Below are 17,262 nucleotides of genomic sequence, written 5' to 3'. Positions count from 1 at the left end.
AGGCCCAGATTACCGAACTCCAGGCTCGCCGAGATCTCATCCTCCAACGCCGAGATGGCGCGGTCGCGGCCGGAAGCGAGCTGAAATCCTCGGCCAAGCGAATCCTCAAAGCAGCGACTGAGACGAAGAAGGCCCTGGCCGAGCGGAAGCTGATTCGAGCGAGATGGCGGGCGGACATCAACGGTGGGGACATCGCTTGGAGAAGGATCACCTGCCTGATCTGGGGGATGTTCAGCGAAGGGGTCTAAGCGGGCGAAGAGCGGCCACCTCAACTATTTTTTCTTTTCTCTTTTTGGGATGTAAATAAATAACCACATACAATTTTAAATTATTTACACATGGTCTATCTTTTGTTTTATTTCGGCCATGGCTGGCCGTTTTGTATTTGTAAGTAATGCCCCCCCCTTTTTTTTTTTGTTTAAATACAAGGGCCTTCTTTTCTGAAAAGCTAGATGTATATTGTTGTTTTATTTTGACCGCGCCGTTCGCTTACCTTGGTCGCCTACCTTCCTCTTTTCTTCTTTTTGACTTTTTTGTCGTAGGTCCTCGGCGCCATCTTCTTTTGAACTTGCGCCGAGTCGTAGGCGTCGAGTTCCGACTGTTCGGAATTCTCTGAACTCCTGGGCCTCATCTGCGAATGGCCCTTCTTCTCTTGGCCATGATGCCCGATACTTTGAAGAAATCGAACCCTCTGCTTTGATATTTTACCAGGGTCATGGGCGTTGGCCAAGACATAAGGGGCTATACCCACGGCCGAAATTTCTGAGATACGGCGTGCCCAAAAAACCTTAGAAAATAAATGGTCTTTCACGATAAGCCGAATGTCTCCAAACCGGAACCCTTGACACGGCCTGCTTCGCTGCGATTTGTTTCGCGGCCAATCTTGCCGGGCCGTCTGAGCAACGGTCTCGGCCGTTATGACCGAACCGGGTAGTTTCAGTGGAACGTCGTGGGTTTGGCCGAGATAATCTCGGTCGGTTAGCCATCGAGGTATGGTCACCTGATCCTGCTGATCTGCATCATAAAGGGGACCTAGGCGCGTTTGCATTGTCGTCTGAATGGCCGAATCGTGTATTTGCAATGATAGTGCAACAGTCGTGCCTTTTTGCTCGCACGGTTGTGGTAACACTTCGGTCATACTGCTTTGGCCGGACCGTGCTTGATCGGCCAAAGTATGGGCTGGGCCAAACTGCTCGGCCACTGGTACCGTAGGACTCCTTCCGAACGCTTTGGCTAGAGCGTGGAGCGGGCTACATACTTTCTTTGCCGGTTGGTTTGGTTCGGGACTCTCCCTTGAGGCCTGGGACTGCCCCCAGTCGTTGGTCGGCGGCAAAGAACTCTGGCCGTAGCCTAACGCTGGGGTACGGGAAAAGACGCCAAGGTTGCTGCTTTCGCCGTAAGGCTCAATCCTTTCACATTCCTGGCTTCTATATCCGGCTCCAGGGAGTGTTGCGGGCGAAGTCACCGGCATTCTCTCCTGGAAAAGCGTTCGTAGCTCTGAAGAAAATCTGTCCATCGTGGCCATGAAAGATGTTTCCATCCTGCAAGCCTGCCTGGACATCAAATCCCCCATTCCTGCTTGTTCCTGTATGGACTCAGCCGTTCGATCCGTCATTACTGGAACGCTGGCCGAGATCCCGATCGTATGTTCGGTCACGGTAATTGGTGAAGTGGACTTAGGAGTCTCAGAAGTCATTTTGATTGCTTTGTTTTTTAGCTTTGCCTGTGCCCTAGTTTCCACCATGATTTTTTGACAAAACATCCCACCGGGCGTGCCAAAAGTGTCTGCCGCGCAAATCTCACGGCCTGGAGTTCCGGGCCGAGGGGATGTGCGTTAATACGGGGTTTCCTGCTTTTGGGTGCGGTGCGGTTGTGCGCGGGCGTGCCAGCATGGTTTACCGTGCGTTGATGTGTTGATGAGTGTTGGATGGATAAATGGTGCGCCTGTTTGATCTGTCTTCCTAGTCAAACGATTGTAGCCGAGAGAGGAACTGGTCTCGGCTGTTAGGTTCACGGCCTGAACTACAAGGTCGTTGAGTGATGGTGTTGGTGGTGGGTTTTGGGTGGTGCTCCGGCGCGCTGCTCAGGGAGCGACGGTCGTGTGATATATGGGGTGAGTGAACGAACAACAAGGATGGTGCTCCGGCGCCTTGAAAATCAAGGGTCGTATGATATATTGATGAATGGATTTGGTTTACAATCTACCACTACTCCTAGGAAAGCAAGTAAAGATATTGAAAGTGCATTACAGGAAAAAATAAGTTGCTCCGTGGGAGGCTTGTTTTGGTGTTGAATCACTCTGATCTTCATCACCAAATCCTGACTTCAGTCACTTCCCACCTTTCCTCATGCATTAAATGCTACTTTGTGGCCAATGGGTTCGCTGCATTAAACAGGCACTACTTCATTAAATGAAGCCTGGGACCCTGCTGTCACGTGATGATTTGCCTTTAATGCCTTGGCCGCAATTTTGTTCGGCCTCGGCCTCGGCCTACGCTTGAGGCCGAGATGATCATGCCTTAGCATTTCTTCTTTTATTTTTTTAGGAAGGCGAAATGCCCTGGCGAAACGCTGCGTTTCAGCCTCTGCGAACAAGTGCCAGGGCCGAGAGAAAGGGCTCCTTCGGCCAGCTCATGGCCGTGATTTATCAGGTACAAACACAATTTGATGGGAAAAAATGTGAGAATTCAAATTTGAGATTGAGGATTCAATAGGACAAAAAAAGGTCTACCAAAACATAAATGAAATGAACTAAACCAATTCAGCAATACCAGTCTGTATCGTGGGCTAGGGTTGGCTGTGGAAAAGGTTTGGAGTGGTTAATTTGATGGGAAAAAATTTGAGAATTCAATTTAGAGATTGAGGATTCAAGGGGACAAAAAAGATCTGCTAAAACATAAATGAAACGAACTGAACTTGTTCAGCAATACCAATCTGTATCGTGGGCTAGGGTTGTCTGAGGCAAAGGCTTGAAGTGGTCAATTTGATGGGAAAAAATATGAGAATTCAAATTAGAGATTGATGATTCAAGGGGACATAAAAGATCCGCTAAAACTAAAATGAAACGTACTGAACTGGTTTTGCAATACCAGTCTGTATCGTGGGCTAGGGTTGGCTGAGGCAAAGGCTTGGAGTGGTCAATTTGATCAGAAAAAATATTTGAATTCAAATTAAAGATTGTGGATTCAAGGGGACAAAGATCTGCTAAAACATAAATTAAACGAACTGATCTGGTTCAGCAATACCACTCTGTATCGTGGGCTAGGGTTGGCTGAGGCAAATGCTTGAAGTGGTCAGTTTGATGGGAAAAAAATATGAGAATTAAATTAGAGATTGAGGATTCAAGTGGATAGAAAAGATCTGCTAAAACATAAATGAAACGAATTGAACCGTTTCAGCAGTACCAGTCTGTGTCGTGAGCTAAGGTTGGCTGAGGCAAGGGCTTGGAGTAGTCAATTTGATTGGAAAAAATAAGAGAATTCATATGAGAGATTGAGGATTCAGCGAGATAGAAAAGATCTGCTAAAAATAAATGAAACAAACTCAACTGGTTTAGCAATATCAGTCTGTATCGTGAGCTAGGATTAGCTTATTCAAATGCTAGGAGTGGTCAATTTTGATGGGAAAAAATATGAGAATTCAAATTAGAGATTGAGGATTAAAGGGGACATAAAAGATCTGCTAAAACATAAATAAAACTTACTACTAAAATAAAAATGGAACAAATTAAACCAGTTCAACCACATCAGTTTGTTTCGTGAGCTAGGGTTCCCTGAGGCGCAGGCTTGGAGTGGTCAATTTAATGGGAGAAAATATGAGAATTCCAATTAGAGATTGGGGCTTCAATGGGACACAAAAGATGAGCTAAAACAAAATGAACCATTTCAACAATACCAGTTTGTGCCGTTAGCTAGGGTTGGCTGAGCCAAAGGCTAGGTATGGTCAATTTGATGGGAAAAAAATATGAGAATTCCAGTTAGAGATTGAGGCTTCAAAGGGACACAAAAGATTTGTTAAACCAAAAATGAAACCAAATAAACCAGTTTAACAATACCATGAGCTCAAAAAACCAAAAATGAAAGGAAGGAGGGAAAGACGAAATCTCATTTCCTTTTTCTTTCCCAAGGGCCTTCTCTGTTTCGCACTTCATGGCTCTTTCTTTAACGATTTGTTTATCCAGTAATACATGTTTGGAGTACACAAGCAAATGCGTCATTTCGAATAATTTTAAAACTGGGCATAAAATTCATTGTAATTTGGGTGTAAATCAATCTCTCGGTTCATTAGAGGCTTTATATTTATGGATTTGAAATATAGACTTCTTTGGTCACCGAATTTTTTCAATTTGAAATTCAAATGTTTCTATGGAACTAGTGTCTTTTTCAATCGACATGTCACATACGACAAGCAAAATACTGAGAAAAATTTTCATTGCAGTTAAAGATAACAGAAATAAATGCGGAAAACTCAAAAATAAACTTATTCCTGTTTGTAGTCTCAAAACACATGGTACAACCACCATGCAGGTCTTCATGGCAAAGTTATCGTCGCCCATATCAGTAGTCATCACCTCTGGATACGACCTCTTTGCAGGTTGGCCGAAGCAAAATGGTATGCTCAAACTGGGATACATAACTGCCTTTAACATCACAGAGAGGAGGATAGGGCTGCCATAAGAAAAATGAACGAAGTTCTTCATCAGCACCAATTGCAGGAAGCGACATAGTGAAACAAAGCAGCATATTAACAAAAGCTATGTTTTAATATACTGAGTTCAGATGAGCATTACAATCTGACACATCTACATAAATAACTCTGGTAGAAGTCAGGGAGTCTTTGCTCATTTGCCCCAAATTGCTTTGAGTTTTTGGAGCCACTGTAGAAAACTACGGTTTTTAGGAATGCAGATTGGTACCAAAGAAATATTTAGAAGTCAAGGATGCTTGCAAGACAACAGGATGAACAAAACTTGACTGAATAGTACTCGCGCTTATGTCTCAGAAATTCGGAATGACACTGAATAGCTAAAGAAGAAGAAGTTGACAAAAGCAAATAATATAGGGTTTATGGTGCTGGCTTTGCAACAATTAAGACTGCTGAATATGTGGGGCATAAACAGAAATTCATGCTGGTCTTTATGTCAATTCCTAATTAGGCAGTTTACTGAGAAATTGACATAAAGACCAACATGAAAATCCAACATGAGTACGTAACTCAACTAAATAAAATAAAAATACTATTATTGCAACAAACTAGCATGCACACATATTATTAGATCAGTAAAGTCTTCTTAACCATAGGTTTCCTAAAGGAAAGCATGACTTGTTATAGATAAGCAGGTGTTACTTGCATCAGAGGAACTTCAAACGGAAAAGTTTCATGTAGGCCTCTACCGATTAAATAATTCAGTCAGCCAGACTCATGTCTCCTTCAAAAAATCATCTTCTCCATCAATTAATCAGATTTTTTTTTCATGATCGTGCCTTTTGCCTAGATTTCTGATACAAATAGGATTTGAACTCCACACGACAGCACCACTTGACTACACTAGTACTAGTCTACTCCAGAAAACAAACCAGCATAGCAACTTCCATCATCTATGAGATTAATCTGTGAATTTTTTCCATTAATATTCTTTGATAGTTTCATGGTGCCATTCAAGCATTTAATGCTTCTTATTTTCATTAATCTGTGTCTTTTTCCTGATTCTTGATTTCCAACCTAAACTTACTTTACAAATATTTTCAGAGACAACTTATCCCAATTAGTAAATTTTCAAATAAATCATTTCCTTAAACATGTTAGAAATTTAGAACACCAAATTGAAAGATATGCAAGTACCATCTAAATCCTTCACTTGACTACCAGCAATTTCAGCTTTAGTCCAGAAGCGTAACGTATGCAAGTACCATGTAACACTTTAAAACTAGCATTTGTGTGGATGAATTTATATAGCAGCAAAGACCATTACTATCATCTTGCTGTGACCACAAAGCAATTCAGGGGGGAATCCTATTTCCCAACATAACAAAATCAAACTACGACACGCTTCATAATACCAAATAGTAATGGAAAATTGGTGTTGAAGCACAGTTGTATTAGGATGAACAAGTTGATTGATGAAAAATACCTGGACAATGCCAGCATCACACAAATTCTTTAGCGCCATAAGATATTTTGTCTCTCCCAGGCGGTCTAAATACCGCCTGCAAAAGGCCAAAGTGGAGAAGTTCTTGTTAATTGTTGCTAGCAATTGCTTTGCCCTGGGCATCCTCAATGGGATGTGGCCAACTTCAAAATTTTTCATGTAATGGCTGCACTCTAGATCTTCTCTGACATACCCTTTCCCTGAATATAAGTTACATAACATGGGATAGTTAGCACAGCAGTCACAGTGAACTACTACCTATTTCACATCAGATTCCTGCCAAATACAAAAACTCTCTTACCAGTTGATGCAAAAGTTTCAATTGCAAAAAATTCACCCTCTTCCATTTTCGTCTGCTCCCCTCCTTTCACAATAGGAACAGATTTTCCAGCATGAATTTGATAACGTCCAATGCTATGTCCATTCAAGTTTCGGATACTTTTAACTGCCAACATTAGACAAAGTCTACCTCACATGTACAGAATTATCAACAGGGCATCTCATAAAAAGGTTGTTGATATAATGAGTAAAAGTGGCAAAATCATTACTTGATGAGCAAATACAAAAATCAACAAGAAAAACAAAACAAAGTGTTTTCAGAGTCAGTTGCAGAATACACAAGGTATGGTGAAAGAGTGAGAATATTGTAATAATGCCAGTGATAACGCTTAACCCTACCTTTAATATTTTCCTTCTCCAAGTATGAGCCAAACTTATGTTGACTCAGCCAGCTAGTGAAAAAGTGAGAATATTGCAAGTCAATGGGAATGACACAGGGTCGGTTATTGGAGCCATAATTTCTTCTACAAATTTAATTCAACAAATAATTTTAAAAGCTTAGTCTGGTTGACATAATCAGTTAAGAGGTAGAAGTTACTAGGAAACACAAGCCAATTTGACCACATACAGATTCATTATTTCACCAACAAAATTCATCAATTAATTTAGTTCTGAAAAAATATTGATAGCTCAGTGAGACGATTGATGAGAAACCCGTGCAAGGATCGACAAAGTGACAAGTTAGCAGCTATATTTGACTTGGCTGGTTTCGATGCATTCAGTATAAGCTGCATGTAGTTTACAGCAAACTGTGTTATGCATTGATATTTTAAAGCAATCACGAAAACCAATTTGGTTTTGGTTAGTTGCGGCAATTTTAAGCCTTCTTAATGACGAAATAACAAATATCTCTATATCAGAATATAACTAATTTGTTCAAGACAGTGAAAAGCAAGTTTTCTTGAAAGTCGCGACAAATAAAAGCATGCTCTGCTCTATCTAATACCCAAAATTCTAATGGAAAGAAAGTTGGTCATGGATATTATGTGTGCAACTGCACAAGAGTTTTGGGTTTGGTTATGTGATTTAGCTAGAATGTCTTGTACCATTTACACTCTCATAATGAAGAACAAATATCATTCTCAAAATATTTGTGAGGTGAAGGCTCCACTCTTTTTTAACAAGTAAACTGCATAACATGTACTCTGTGATGAGTGTAAAAGATAGTCACATCACATGGAAAAATACCTTGATACACCTTTCCATTGATTTCAACCTCATACGATTCCATGACTTCTTGGATTGCAGCACCAACATCACAAAGACGTACATCAATTCCAGACTCCTAGAAAAATACAAAGCCAACATATTTCTGAGTAATTAACCTTTTAATTAAAGCACTAAATACAAATTCAGTGAAAAATTATATCCAGTTAACATGTAATGATAAACAACCATACGCTTGTTACGAAAATAATTTCATTCATAAGCAAGTTATAAGTTAAAACAATGCAAAAGCGCAGCAGAATGATTGCAAAAGCAGCATTAAACTAGAGGGAAAAGAAAATCAAATACACAGAAACTCTCTACTTCTTAAGTTGGAAGCAACAAAGGAGATAAAGGTATCAAATGCTATGAGTTATGGTCTTACTTTCTCACCATCCTAATATAAGGCGGCATTTGTTAAATTGTATAATTAGCTAACCTGTAAGGTGAACAATTAGGAGCTAAATTTTAGGCCGGTATATGCAAAGACCTATTTTTCCCAAAAGAAAACAAGTGCAGATGACTAGGAGTGATCGACTAGTCATATAGGCATAAAAGTATTTACGAAATTTTCATCCTTTTCTTTCTCTTGTCTTCTTCCTCTATTCATATCTCTTCAAAATATCTAGAGGTGGAATAGCTAGATGGTGTGGTGTCAAACCTATGGCTGAGGTGGCAGTTCGTGGTGATTTCAGGTTGCTCTATGAGGAGTCTACTAGGATGACTAGTCGAACCTAATAAGCTCGAGTTTTTTACCTATAAATAGGAAGGTTGGGCTTGGATTGAAATCATGAACAAAGAACTTGTTCAACTGTACTGTTTTCCATCAAAACTTTAGATTGAAAACCAAAGTTGAGAGCTTATTTTTTGCAGAAGTAGTTTTCCAGATTAGTTTCTTTGACATGTCATCTTTTACTTTGAATTTGAGTTATTTGGTTTTGGGTGTCTAGTAAATTCTTTAGCTTTCAATTTGGATTTCAATGCTTTATACCATTTTTTTATCTGAAAACAAAGCTATGTCATGTTCAAGAATTTCAGATTTATAACCCTTAACTCATATTTCTTTCATTACAGAGCTTGATGCAGGGCAGTGGCTATAAGCTGGTGTCCAGTGACCCAAACATACCCAAAACACAGAGAATAGAAGGATAAAGCAATAGAATTGAAGTTGGAACGAAGATAATTGAGTTCTAGGGCAAAATCCCAACAGAAACTCCATAGACTAACGTCTGAAATTATCTCCATCAACAAAAACTAAATACAAGAGTCTCTAAATAGCCTATTTATACTAGAATACACCAGCCAAGCATTCCTATTCCTAGTTTAATAAGAAACCCTAATTGACAAAGGAAATTAAAACCAAAACAGGAAATTGGACCAAATCCTAGTAAGAATAGGAAAACAAATAATAAAATAACCTAGTAATTTAATATAACTAAAACTTAGCCTTATTGGCTGATGAGCCTACTTAGATTATGAAGTCTAATAGATGCTTCTGCATCAGAGCTTCATTTCAAAAACCAGTTCCAAAGAATTGAAGAGGGTTTCATAAGCTTTAAATCAAGTATTTATACGAAAATACTTGATGGGATCTGAATATGGGTTGTTGAACTCGGGTAAAAATTCTGGGCAGAAAGTTACTTGAATTTAACTGAAAGTTTATGTTCAGTTTACTAATCTTTCACTACTTAAATTTTTAGTTTTATTATTCCTTTACTTGAATTTTTAGTTTTAGTATTCCTTTACCTCATAGAACTAGAAACTTTGTGACTCATTTATTGATCATGATTTCTATTGCTTCTACGGGAGATTCCAGTGGATCTGATGGATGTACAGATTTCTATTGCTTCTACAGGCCACTCAACCCTTGTGCCGCTCCCATCTCATCTTCCTCCACCTCAGGATCTGATGGATGTACAGATTATGCCTTGCAAAGAAACTGCTACAAGAGGGGAGCATGACGACAAAGCAATGTGGCAAGGTACACGATCCAGCTTGCTGGTGGAACTGTGGTTGGGACTGTCAAGTTCCTTGTTTTCTTTTCACTAAAATGTCTTCTTTTTTTGTTGAATTTGAGTTTTGAATTAATTAAGACATGTCACTTAATTTTTAAAATAAAACTAATCAGGTGGCATGTCCCACATGCCACACCCCTTGGGACTCAAATTTGGTGCCATAACATTACCCAGGCGCACAATCCATGAGCAACATTATATAAATTTCCCCAAATATGTAGCCATTGATTTAAGCTAATATGTAATTGAAAACAAGGGCTAATTACGCAAACACCCTTGAGGTTTAAGGGGTTTTCACAAAGCCCATTGCACTTTAAAAGTCACCAACAACCCTTCATGTATAAAACAGTTGCACAAAACCTCCTCCATAAGGAAAGTCAACTAATGTAAAATCCAAAATACTTTATAATTTACATGGACGCCCTCTCAAATATAGTTTCTAGCAACATCCAAACATGTTTAAACATAAAGAGGTGTTTGTGTAACTTTTAAAATTGCTGGTATTTTTGTGAAAAAACGATAAACTGCAGGGGGCGTAGTTGATGATGCAAGATATGAATTAACTACAAACCAAGATCAACTTTAGAATAATTCAAGCTTTGAAACTCACTAGGCATAAACACCCATCTACACAACAATAAATTTACAGTAAGAATAAGCATGAAACTAGTTAACATCACTCCCACAATACGTTCCTCAAAATTCAGAAGTTAATTAGTTCCAATTATTGTGTAAATTCCTCTAGTTTAGGGTTTGTTCAAAATCCAATGTGAGTCTTAATTCCCATATAGAGTACTAATTCTGGAAGGTTGTAGGCTTATGATTAATCATCTATAGGATTCAAGAAAGAACAGGTTTAGAGCAAAGCAATGAAAGAAGAATTTATTGGAAGTTGGTACATTAAACAAATGAAACACTTGCTCTACATACGAATGGAAATTAAGACAGACAACCTATTAATAATAAAGATAGAGAAAAGGATAGGCGGGCTTCACACCAAAATTCCCATCACAGGAAAGTAGACCAGAAAATTTCTGATAACTATTTTATTCTTTTAGTTCATGCCTTTGCCTAAGCACTTACATATATTTATAGCCAAGACTAGCATTTAAGACTCTCAACTACAAAGCCTTTTCCAATTTTCCTAATAAAAACCTAAGTTGGGTAACTCCCATCATTCTGAGTGCATGCACTAAGACTTTATTAGAGGATCTAAAAAGACACTAAGTAGATTAATAGAGAAAATTCAAGAGCCTTCTAGAAAACTCCAGCAAGAGAAAGACCAAAAGTCTTTGATGGAGAACTCCAAAAAATATGAAAAGTCTTTGATGGAGAACTCTAGAAAATGAAGAGCAGCTAATTGGTAATTAAAAACCATTAGAACTCTTAATATAGGAGATTGGATGATTAGCAGCATACACTCATGACAACGGGGAAGGTTTGGCAACTCGAAGCAGGCAAGTGCTATGTATCACAAGTTTGGCTTCGACGTCAGTCCATAAATAGGTCTCTCGTCTGCTATGTCAGCAATGTAACTAATAACCAACCGAAGGTCTAAAATTTTGATAAAATAGGTTGCAATGTGAAAAAGTTGAAATTGTATCCCCCACTTTGAAGAACACCCCAAACCTCAGGTAGTAATTTGTAATTAGCTCAACAAAGAACTACTATTAGTGAATTGAAATAACTAAAGAATTGGCTTCTTTTTTCTCTTTTCTTCTTTCTTTGTCACTTCTGCATGAGGGTTTCGTAAGAGGTAATGTGCTCATAGATATTATGAAATTATCAATAATGATTTAACCTCAAGGAAATACATATCAATTGTCTTACAACTAGAGATAGCATTAAATGGAGTTACTTTGCTACAATTATAAAAATTTACGGACTACAATTAACAATAAAAACAAAGAGCCTCTAAAACGAAGGACGCAATTGCTCATATATTTCACCTCAATTAGTATAAAGTATTAATGTAACCTTGAGGAATGATACTTAATTGTGTTGCATCATGTAATAGACACTTATCAGTCTCACTTTATGATCATTTGCATAAAATTTGAAGTCACTCTATTATCAGCTCAAAGATCCTATCCTCAAAGTCACAACAACAATCTTCAAACTTACTAGCAATAATTTTGGACTCGAACCATACCATTGTAAAGAATTATAAGTAGATTTGCTCGATTGATACTTATCTAAACTATAGAATAAAAAAGTGTATTTAAGCAATTAACCTTTAACAGGGGCAGTATAGTACCTTGATACCCGTATTTGTTGCTTCACGCGAGGCTTCAAGCAGTGGATCAAACATAGGATTGAACGCTACTGTAAATGCACAGTCAACTATACGTCCTGTAAAGTCAACAATAACTCATGCTTGACAGCTTGCCCATGCGTACTAGAGTTCACCAAGAGTTGACTTCTCCACAGGATTTAAAACACAGAAGTAGAGATTGAATTACCGTCAACATGAGTTCCAAAATCCAATTTCATTACATCATCATACTGAAGCACTGTCTTGTCGCCTGTATTTGGGGTCCAATGAGCAGCAACCCTGACAATAAGAAGCGGAATGAACACAAATAGAATTAAGTGGCGAACAATAGAAGAAATTAAATTCACAGGTGGCAAATATAAAAGGTCTACCAATTCAAAGAGCATCCCGTGGGGAAAGCAATGCCTGCTTCCAGACCATTCTCGGATATTAACTTCCGTACTGTGTTCTCCAACGTCTCACACAAATCAGTCATCAACATTCCAGGCCTTAAAATTCCCTTGATGTATTTCCGAACCTAATTAAAAGTAAACAAAGCCTCCAGCTGATTTACCTTCCCAGGTCAAGTTATGTTAATTTCAGCAGTAGTACACTGTACATTCACATAGTAAAACTGCACCTGGCGATGAACTTCAGCTGCTCGACGAACCGAATTATACATTGGTTTTTCAACGCGTTCCAACTCCCTCTTCTCTTCAGAGGTAGTCCTCCACAGGTTACTGAAACACAATACCAAATTTGACTATATTGAAGAAATATACAAAGAAAAGAAATGCAATAAGTAGCACAGATCCAGTATCATGCAAATGAAACTTGGGCCTAATAGAAATAATAAAATGATTGCACTAAGAGCATATTCCATTGATGGTTATTTTCCATTACCGAGGGCAAAATGCTCTTGTTCATGCATTCCAAAGCAATTCGACCAGAAACTGGCTCTCAGTTTTACTGCACTTATATTAACCCAAAATGCCTGATGAAAACTAAAGTACAGCAACTTGCAGACTAGACTACCACAGGAATATAACAAAAATAAGTAAAAGTGAAACTGAGACATTTTCTGCGGTCCAACAGAAACAAAAACACCAAAAAACGAAATCTCTTACAGGAAAGCTGCAGTCCAACTTGCCAAAATAGAAGAACGAAATATCCTGGAGACATTGAAGGACAGAGAAAAACCAATTGACTTTATCCCATAACACCTCCTCCATGCCAACTATGATTCTCAAAATTCCTCTTATTCCCAATGTTCGAAAAATCGGCCTAGGCGGCCACCTAGGTGCTAGGTGGGAAGACACCGCCGCGATTTCACCCTAATTGTTAGGGGTAGGCGCCACAGAGTTAGACTGCGCATGGCTGTGTCTGGGCACCAGGGTGAGTCGGGTCCTTTTTAAAAAAATAAAATAAAAAATAATTTTCCTAACTTTAAAGAAAACCTACATCACGCTGCCTCTCTCTCCTCTTAGTCATCCCCTCCTCTCTCTCTTACGACAGACCACCACCACCAGGTCGCAGACGCGACCTCCTCACCTACCCGTGACCCTCCATGGCAAGATGGGAAAAGCCCCCTTCTGATGGTTGAGCGGGTAAAGCCCTTATGAAAAGAGTGAACCGGGCGTAGCATAGAGGCTGCCAAGAGAGCTTTAAACCTCTATCCCGCGAAGGAAAGGGAGATGACAAGGATGTTGAGTTTGAGTCTAATACCGAGAGAGTCTTTGAGGGATATGGAGAGGAGGAAGAGTTAGACTTAGAGGCCTAGCCTTTCATTTCAAGTATTTTTCTTTGTAGTACTATTATAAATTTATTTTTCCTCACTATCTTAATTTATATATCCTTTTATTTTGCATGATTTTGGTATAAATTTATAATTTATAAAACAAAAAAAAGGCCTAGGCCCCAATTACTCCTCTAGGCGCTAGGCCCCTGCCTGCTGCCCGCCTACCGCCTAGTGATTTTACGAACATTGTTTACTCCACTCAATCCAAATTAACCAAGACACAGCCAGCACACTACAATTTCATGAGATTTTGCCTTCTAAGAGCTGCCAAATGCCTCATGCGTCTCACCAAAAAGAGAGCAATATGCAGCTGGAATCACCCAACTCAAATTAGCTTCTCTAGAAACAATCTTAAAGCTATACAGGAATGACAAAACAGATGATCCACACTTTAAGCGTTCTGCACTATTGAAGAGAAAGACATTTAGTCTGCTCCTTTGAATCATATAATAGGTTTTAACTCTACCATGAGCAATTATCCAAGCAAAAAATGTGCACCTTACAAGGGTGCTTTAGCCTTCAAATGTTTTTTATGAAAAACAAAATTACCTTAAAACCAACTATTGTACAAAATACAAAGAAAAAGTGGACAAGAGGTCCAACTTCCCCTTGATACCAATAAATAAATCCCAGACTATCCCGCAATCCAAATAAAAACATCGGCTACACTTCTAGAAGCTCACATATCATCATTATCCTACCAAACTAGAAAATGATAAATCTCCAAGGACTGGATTCACTGAAGCCTCACTAAAGCCTCATTAGTAAGACATCTTTTCCTTTGACTTCCCAAGTAGATTCCAACTGATTCACCTCATTATTAACTGCTTCTACCCTGCTCTGCCAACATCCTTCCCCTCATAAATAACATCAGACTTCAATTAAATTATTCAATTCCCTCTTCCATCTTCGCTTTATTTCCTTTACAACTTTTCCCTTTCCTTGCTTTTCTCTCATTACCTTCAGCTGATACTAGAAACAGATCAAATGTTGCCATAAATAATCCCAGTTTTCCCCACGATTCCATGTCAAAAAACAGGTACCTTCTTAATTGTGGTACTAGAGACATTTGGGTTAATTATTGCCCCAGAGCACGATTGCCTATTGAACTAATGTTGAACCACATACCCCTACCAAAGTTACTAAAAACCTTAAAATAAGTGCCGTAAATTGCATGAGCAATACAATATACTCACTCGTCTTTGTACTGTTGAATTTCACCCTCAAGAAACTCCCCAGATGGGAAAAGGTCAACAACAGGAATAGATGGTGGATCAGTCTGCGCTTGCATAGATTGTGGATTAGTCTGCTTCTGCAGTGCTTTCTTTTTCCTGCAGATAAGAAAAAAAAGTAACAAAATTTATAGTGAAATCGTTTAAAACAAAACAAATATATATATATATATATATACATATATAGTAATACCACAAAATTTTCCTTACTTGCTGTTACTTTTCTTCTTTTTTTTCTTTGCAATGTCTGCCAAAAGAAAAACCAAGAGAGAGAGAGAGAGAGATAGAAGGGTGTGAGATGCAGAACTTCATACATTACAAACACATTAAAATGCCCTAGTAAATTATTACTTATAGTTTAATTAAATTTCACATTATTTCATTTGCCAAAAGTTTTCATTTCTAATTAGGTAGGCACACCATAATGGAATTCATAACCTGGGAAACGGATTTTACCACCACTTAGATTCTTTGATACAGAACTAATGGAGGAACTGATGACTTAGTACAATTATAACTTGAATACATCAGAGTACAAATGCAAAAGGGTTTCCTGTTTATATGGTAAATTCCAAATATAAATGTGACTAGGTAATTTAACAACGTCTCTTTTGAAAGCTTCACATGTTTTCATATTTTTCATTCTTTTCAATAATATTACATTAATTGAATTGAAGAGTCTGTTGGGCATAAATTATTACAGTAGCGAATAAACATTTTCAAATTGCCACATAGGTCAACAAACTTTTATTTGAAGAGTTTAGTTTACCATTGGAGATGCTCTAAGAGTAACATGGCAGTTATTTTGATATCAAAAAATCACCTTTGTCGTCATCTTCATTGTTTTGCAAAGTTTTAGATTGTTCGGCGGCCTCCTTATTACCATTGCCATTTATGGGCTCTAAAGTCTCATTTTCTTCAAAAGGGACGTTTTTATTCAAATTTACCTCTGCCATCCGCAATCACTGTAAACAGAATGCACAGCACTTGTCAACCGAACATAGTGAAAAGGGAAAAAAATAATAATATCAATTTGGAACATGATAATACAGTTGTTCTTGTTCTCAATCTTGATATGTTATCCAGGGTCTGCAGAGAAATAAAGGACCACAGTAAGGGTAGTAAGCTCAGTTGATGGGCTTGGCGTTAGAGGTAGGACCAACACATGTACATCAGATTGCAAGGTTAATATGAAGGAAATGGGAAGGGGAGATTACCGGGGGAGTCGAGCAATTTGGGCACAGACTTGCCTGTTAAACCGTGTAGAGACAAACCTACAACAAAAGGATTGTACTCTGATCTGTTGATTACACAGAGATGCCAATTGAACCCTAATTCACAAAAATAGGAGATTTTAGGGAGAGCAGATGAAAGGACTGTAGAATTAAAAAGGTTAAAGAAATATGGGGTGCTGGGGCAAGTGGGACTGAAGTGACGGAGAGGGGAAAGACTCTGAATTGTGTATGGGTGAAACCCTAAACCCTGGATACGCCTCCAAAGAGGGGTATGTGAATATCGGATACGATTCCGGCCCGATACGGCGACTTACGTATGGCGTATCGTTGAATTCTCTGAGATGTTGACCAACGGATACTCCCCCGATACGGTCATCGCTATGGTTGTCTATACGGCAAGGGGTTATTTTTGAACATATCTGGAAAATTTTGTGCTTGGTTTGGAACATATCTCGCAGCCTCACCATAGAGAGGGAAAGAAGATGGCGTACCTGTATTTGCAGCAAGCTTTGGAGGCGCCGCGTTCTGGTTGTGTGAGGTGTTGAGCGAGGAAGAAGAAGGGAACGGCGCTGTGAGGAAGGAGGATAGAGAGCACGCGTATTTTTTTTTCCTAGTTCTCTATGAACGACGTCGTATCAGCTGGGCTTTCTATTCCATTTGCACGTTGAGAAGCTTACCCCTTTTTTTGTTTTTTTAAAGGGAGACTAGCCTCTCTACACGCGCATGCGAAAGGCTTTTTCAGAAAAAATTTAAATTTATTTTAGAATTAAAAAAATATTAAGTAGTTGTGTTTCATAAAAATATGATCCATTATCTGATTTTTATTTTAATTTTAATTTTTTAAATATGAAAAAAATATGAATTTACCATATTATCCTCATTTAATTAATAATTTCAATTCTTAATATTTGCATTAACCAAGGGCATTTTTTGGTATTTTGAATGTTTTACCATTCTCTGCCTTTTGCTTTATATTTAAGGGAGATTCACTATTATACCCGATATAGGAACCCAAATTATAAAAAATCTATATGA

The 17,262-nt window shown here is 38.5% G+C and overlaps 1 protein-coding gene across 3 annotated transcripts; it reads right to left on the bottom strand.

Moving 5' to 3' along the window:
- Nucleotides 1-4,413: 4,413 nt before the first annotated feature.
- MAP2B (methionine aminopeptidase 2B) lies at nt 4,414-16,879 on the bottom strand. 3 transcript variants are annotated; one of them, XM_021960487.2, is made up of 14 exons: nt 16,719-16,873; nt 16,210-16,323; nt 16,043-16,081; nt 15,816-15,957; nt 15,203-15,239; nt 14,957-15,091; nt 12,603-12,702; nt 12,355-12,500; nt 12,171-12,262; nt 11,966-12,060; nt 7,676-7,772; nt 6,450-6,593; nt 6,131-6,348; nt 4,414-4,667 (listed from the first exon to the last, which is right to left on the bottom strand). In XM_021960487.2, the coding sequence occupies exons 4-14, from the start codon at nt 15,946-15,948 to the stop codon at nt 4,557-4,559; spliced, it is 1,308 nt and encodes a 435-aa protein (XP_021816179.1). In that variant the 5' UTR covers nt 15,949-15,957; nt 16,043-16,081; nt 16,210-16,323; nt 16,719-16,873; the 3' UTR covers nt 4,414-4,556. The 3 variants fall into 3 exon arrangements, with proteins under 3 accessions (XP_021816179.1, XP_021816180.1, XP_021816178.1); XM_021960488.2 differs by lacking the exon at nt 16,043-16,081; XM_021960486.2 differs by lacking the exons at nt 16,043-16,081; nt 16,210-16,323 and having other exon boundaries at nt 16,719-16,879.
- Between the last annotated feature and the right edge of the window lie 383 nt (nt 16,880-17,262).

Source organism: Prunus avium, chromosome 2 (assembly GCF_965620075.1).
Source record: "Prunus avium chromosome 2, drPruAviu1.hap1.1, whole genome shotgun sequence".
NCBI lineage: Eukaryota > Viridiplantae > Streptophyta > Magnoliopsida > Rosales > Rosaceae > Prunus > Prunus avium.
Note: the sequence above shows the minus strand (reverse complement) of the source record. Positions and strands in the feature narration are given on the sequence as shown.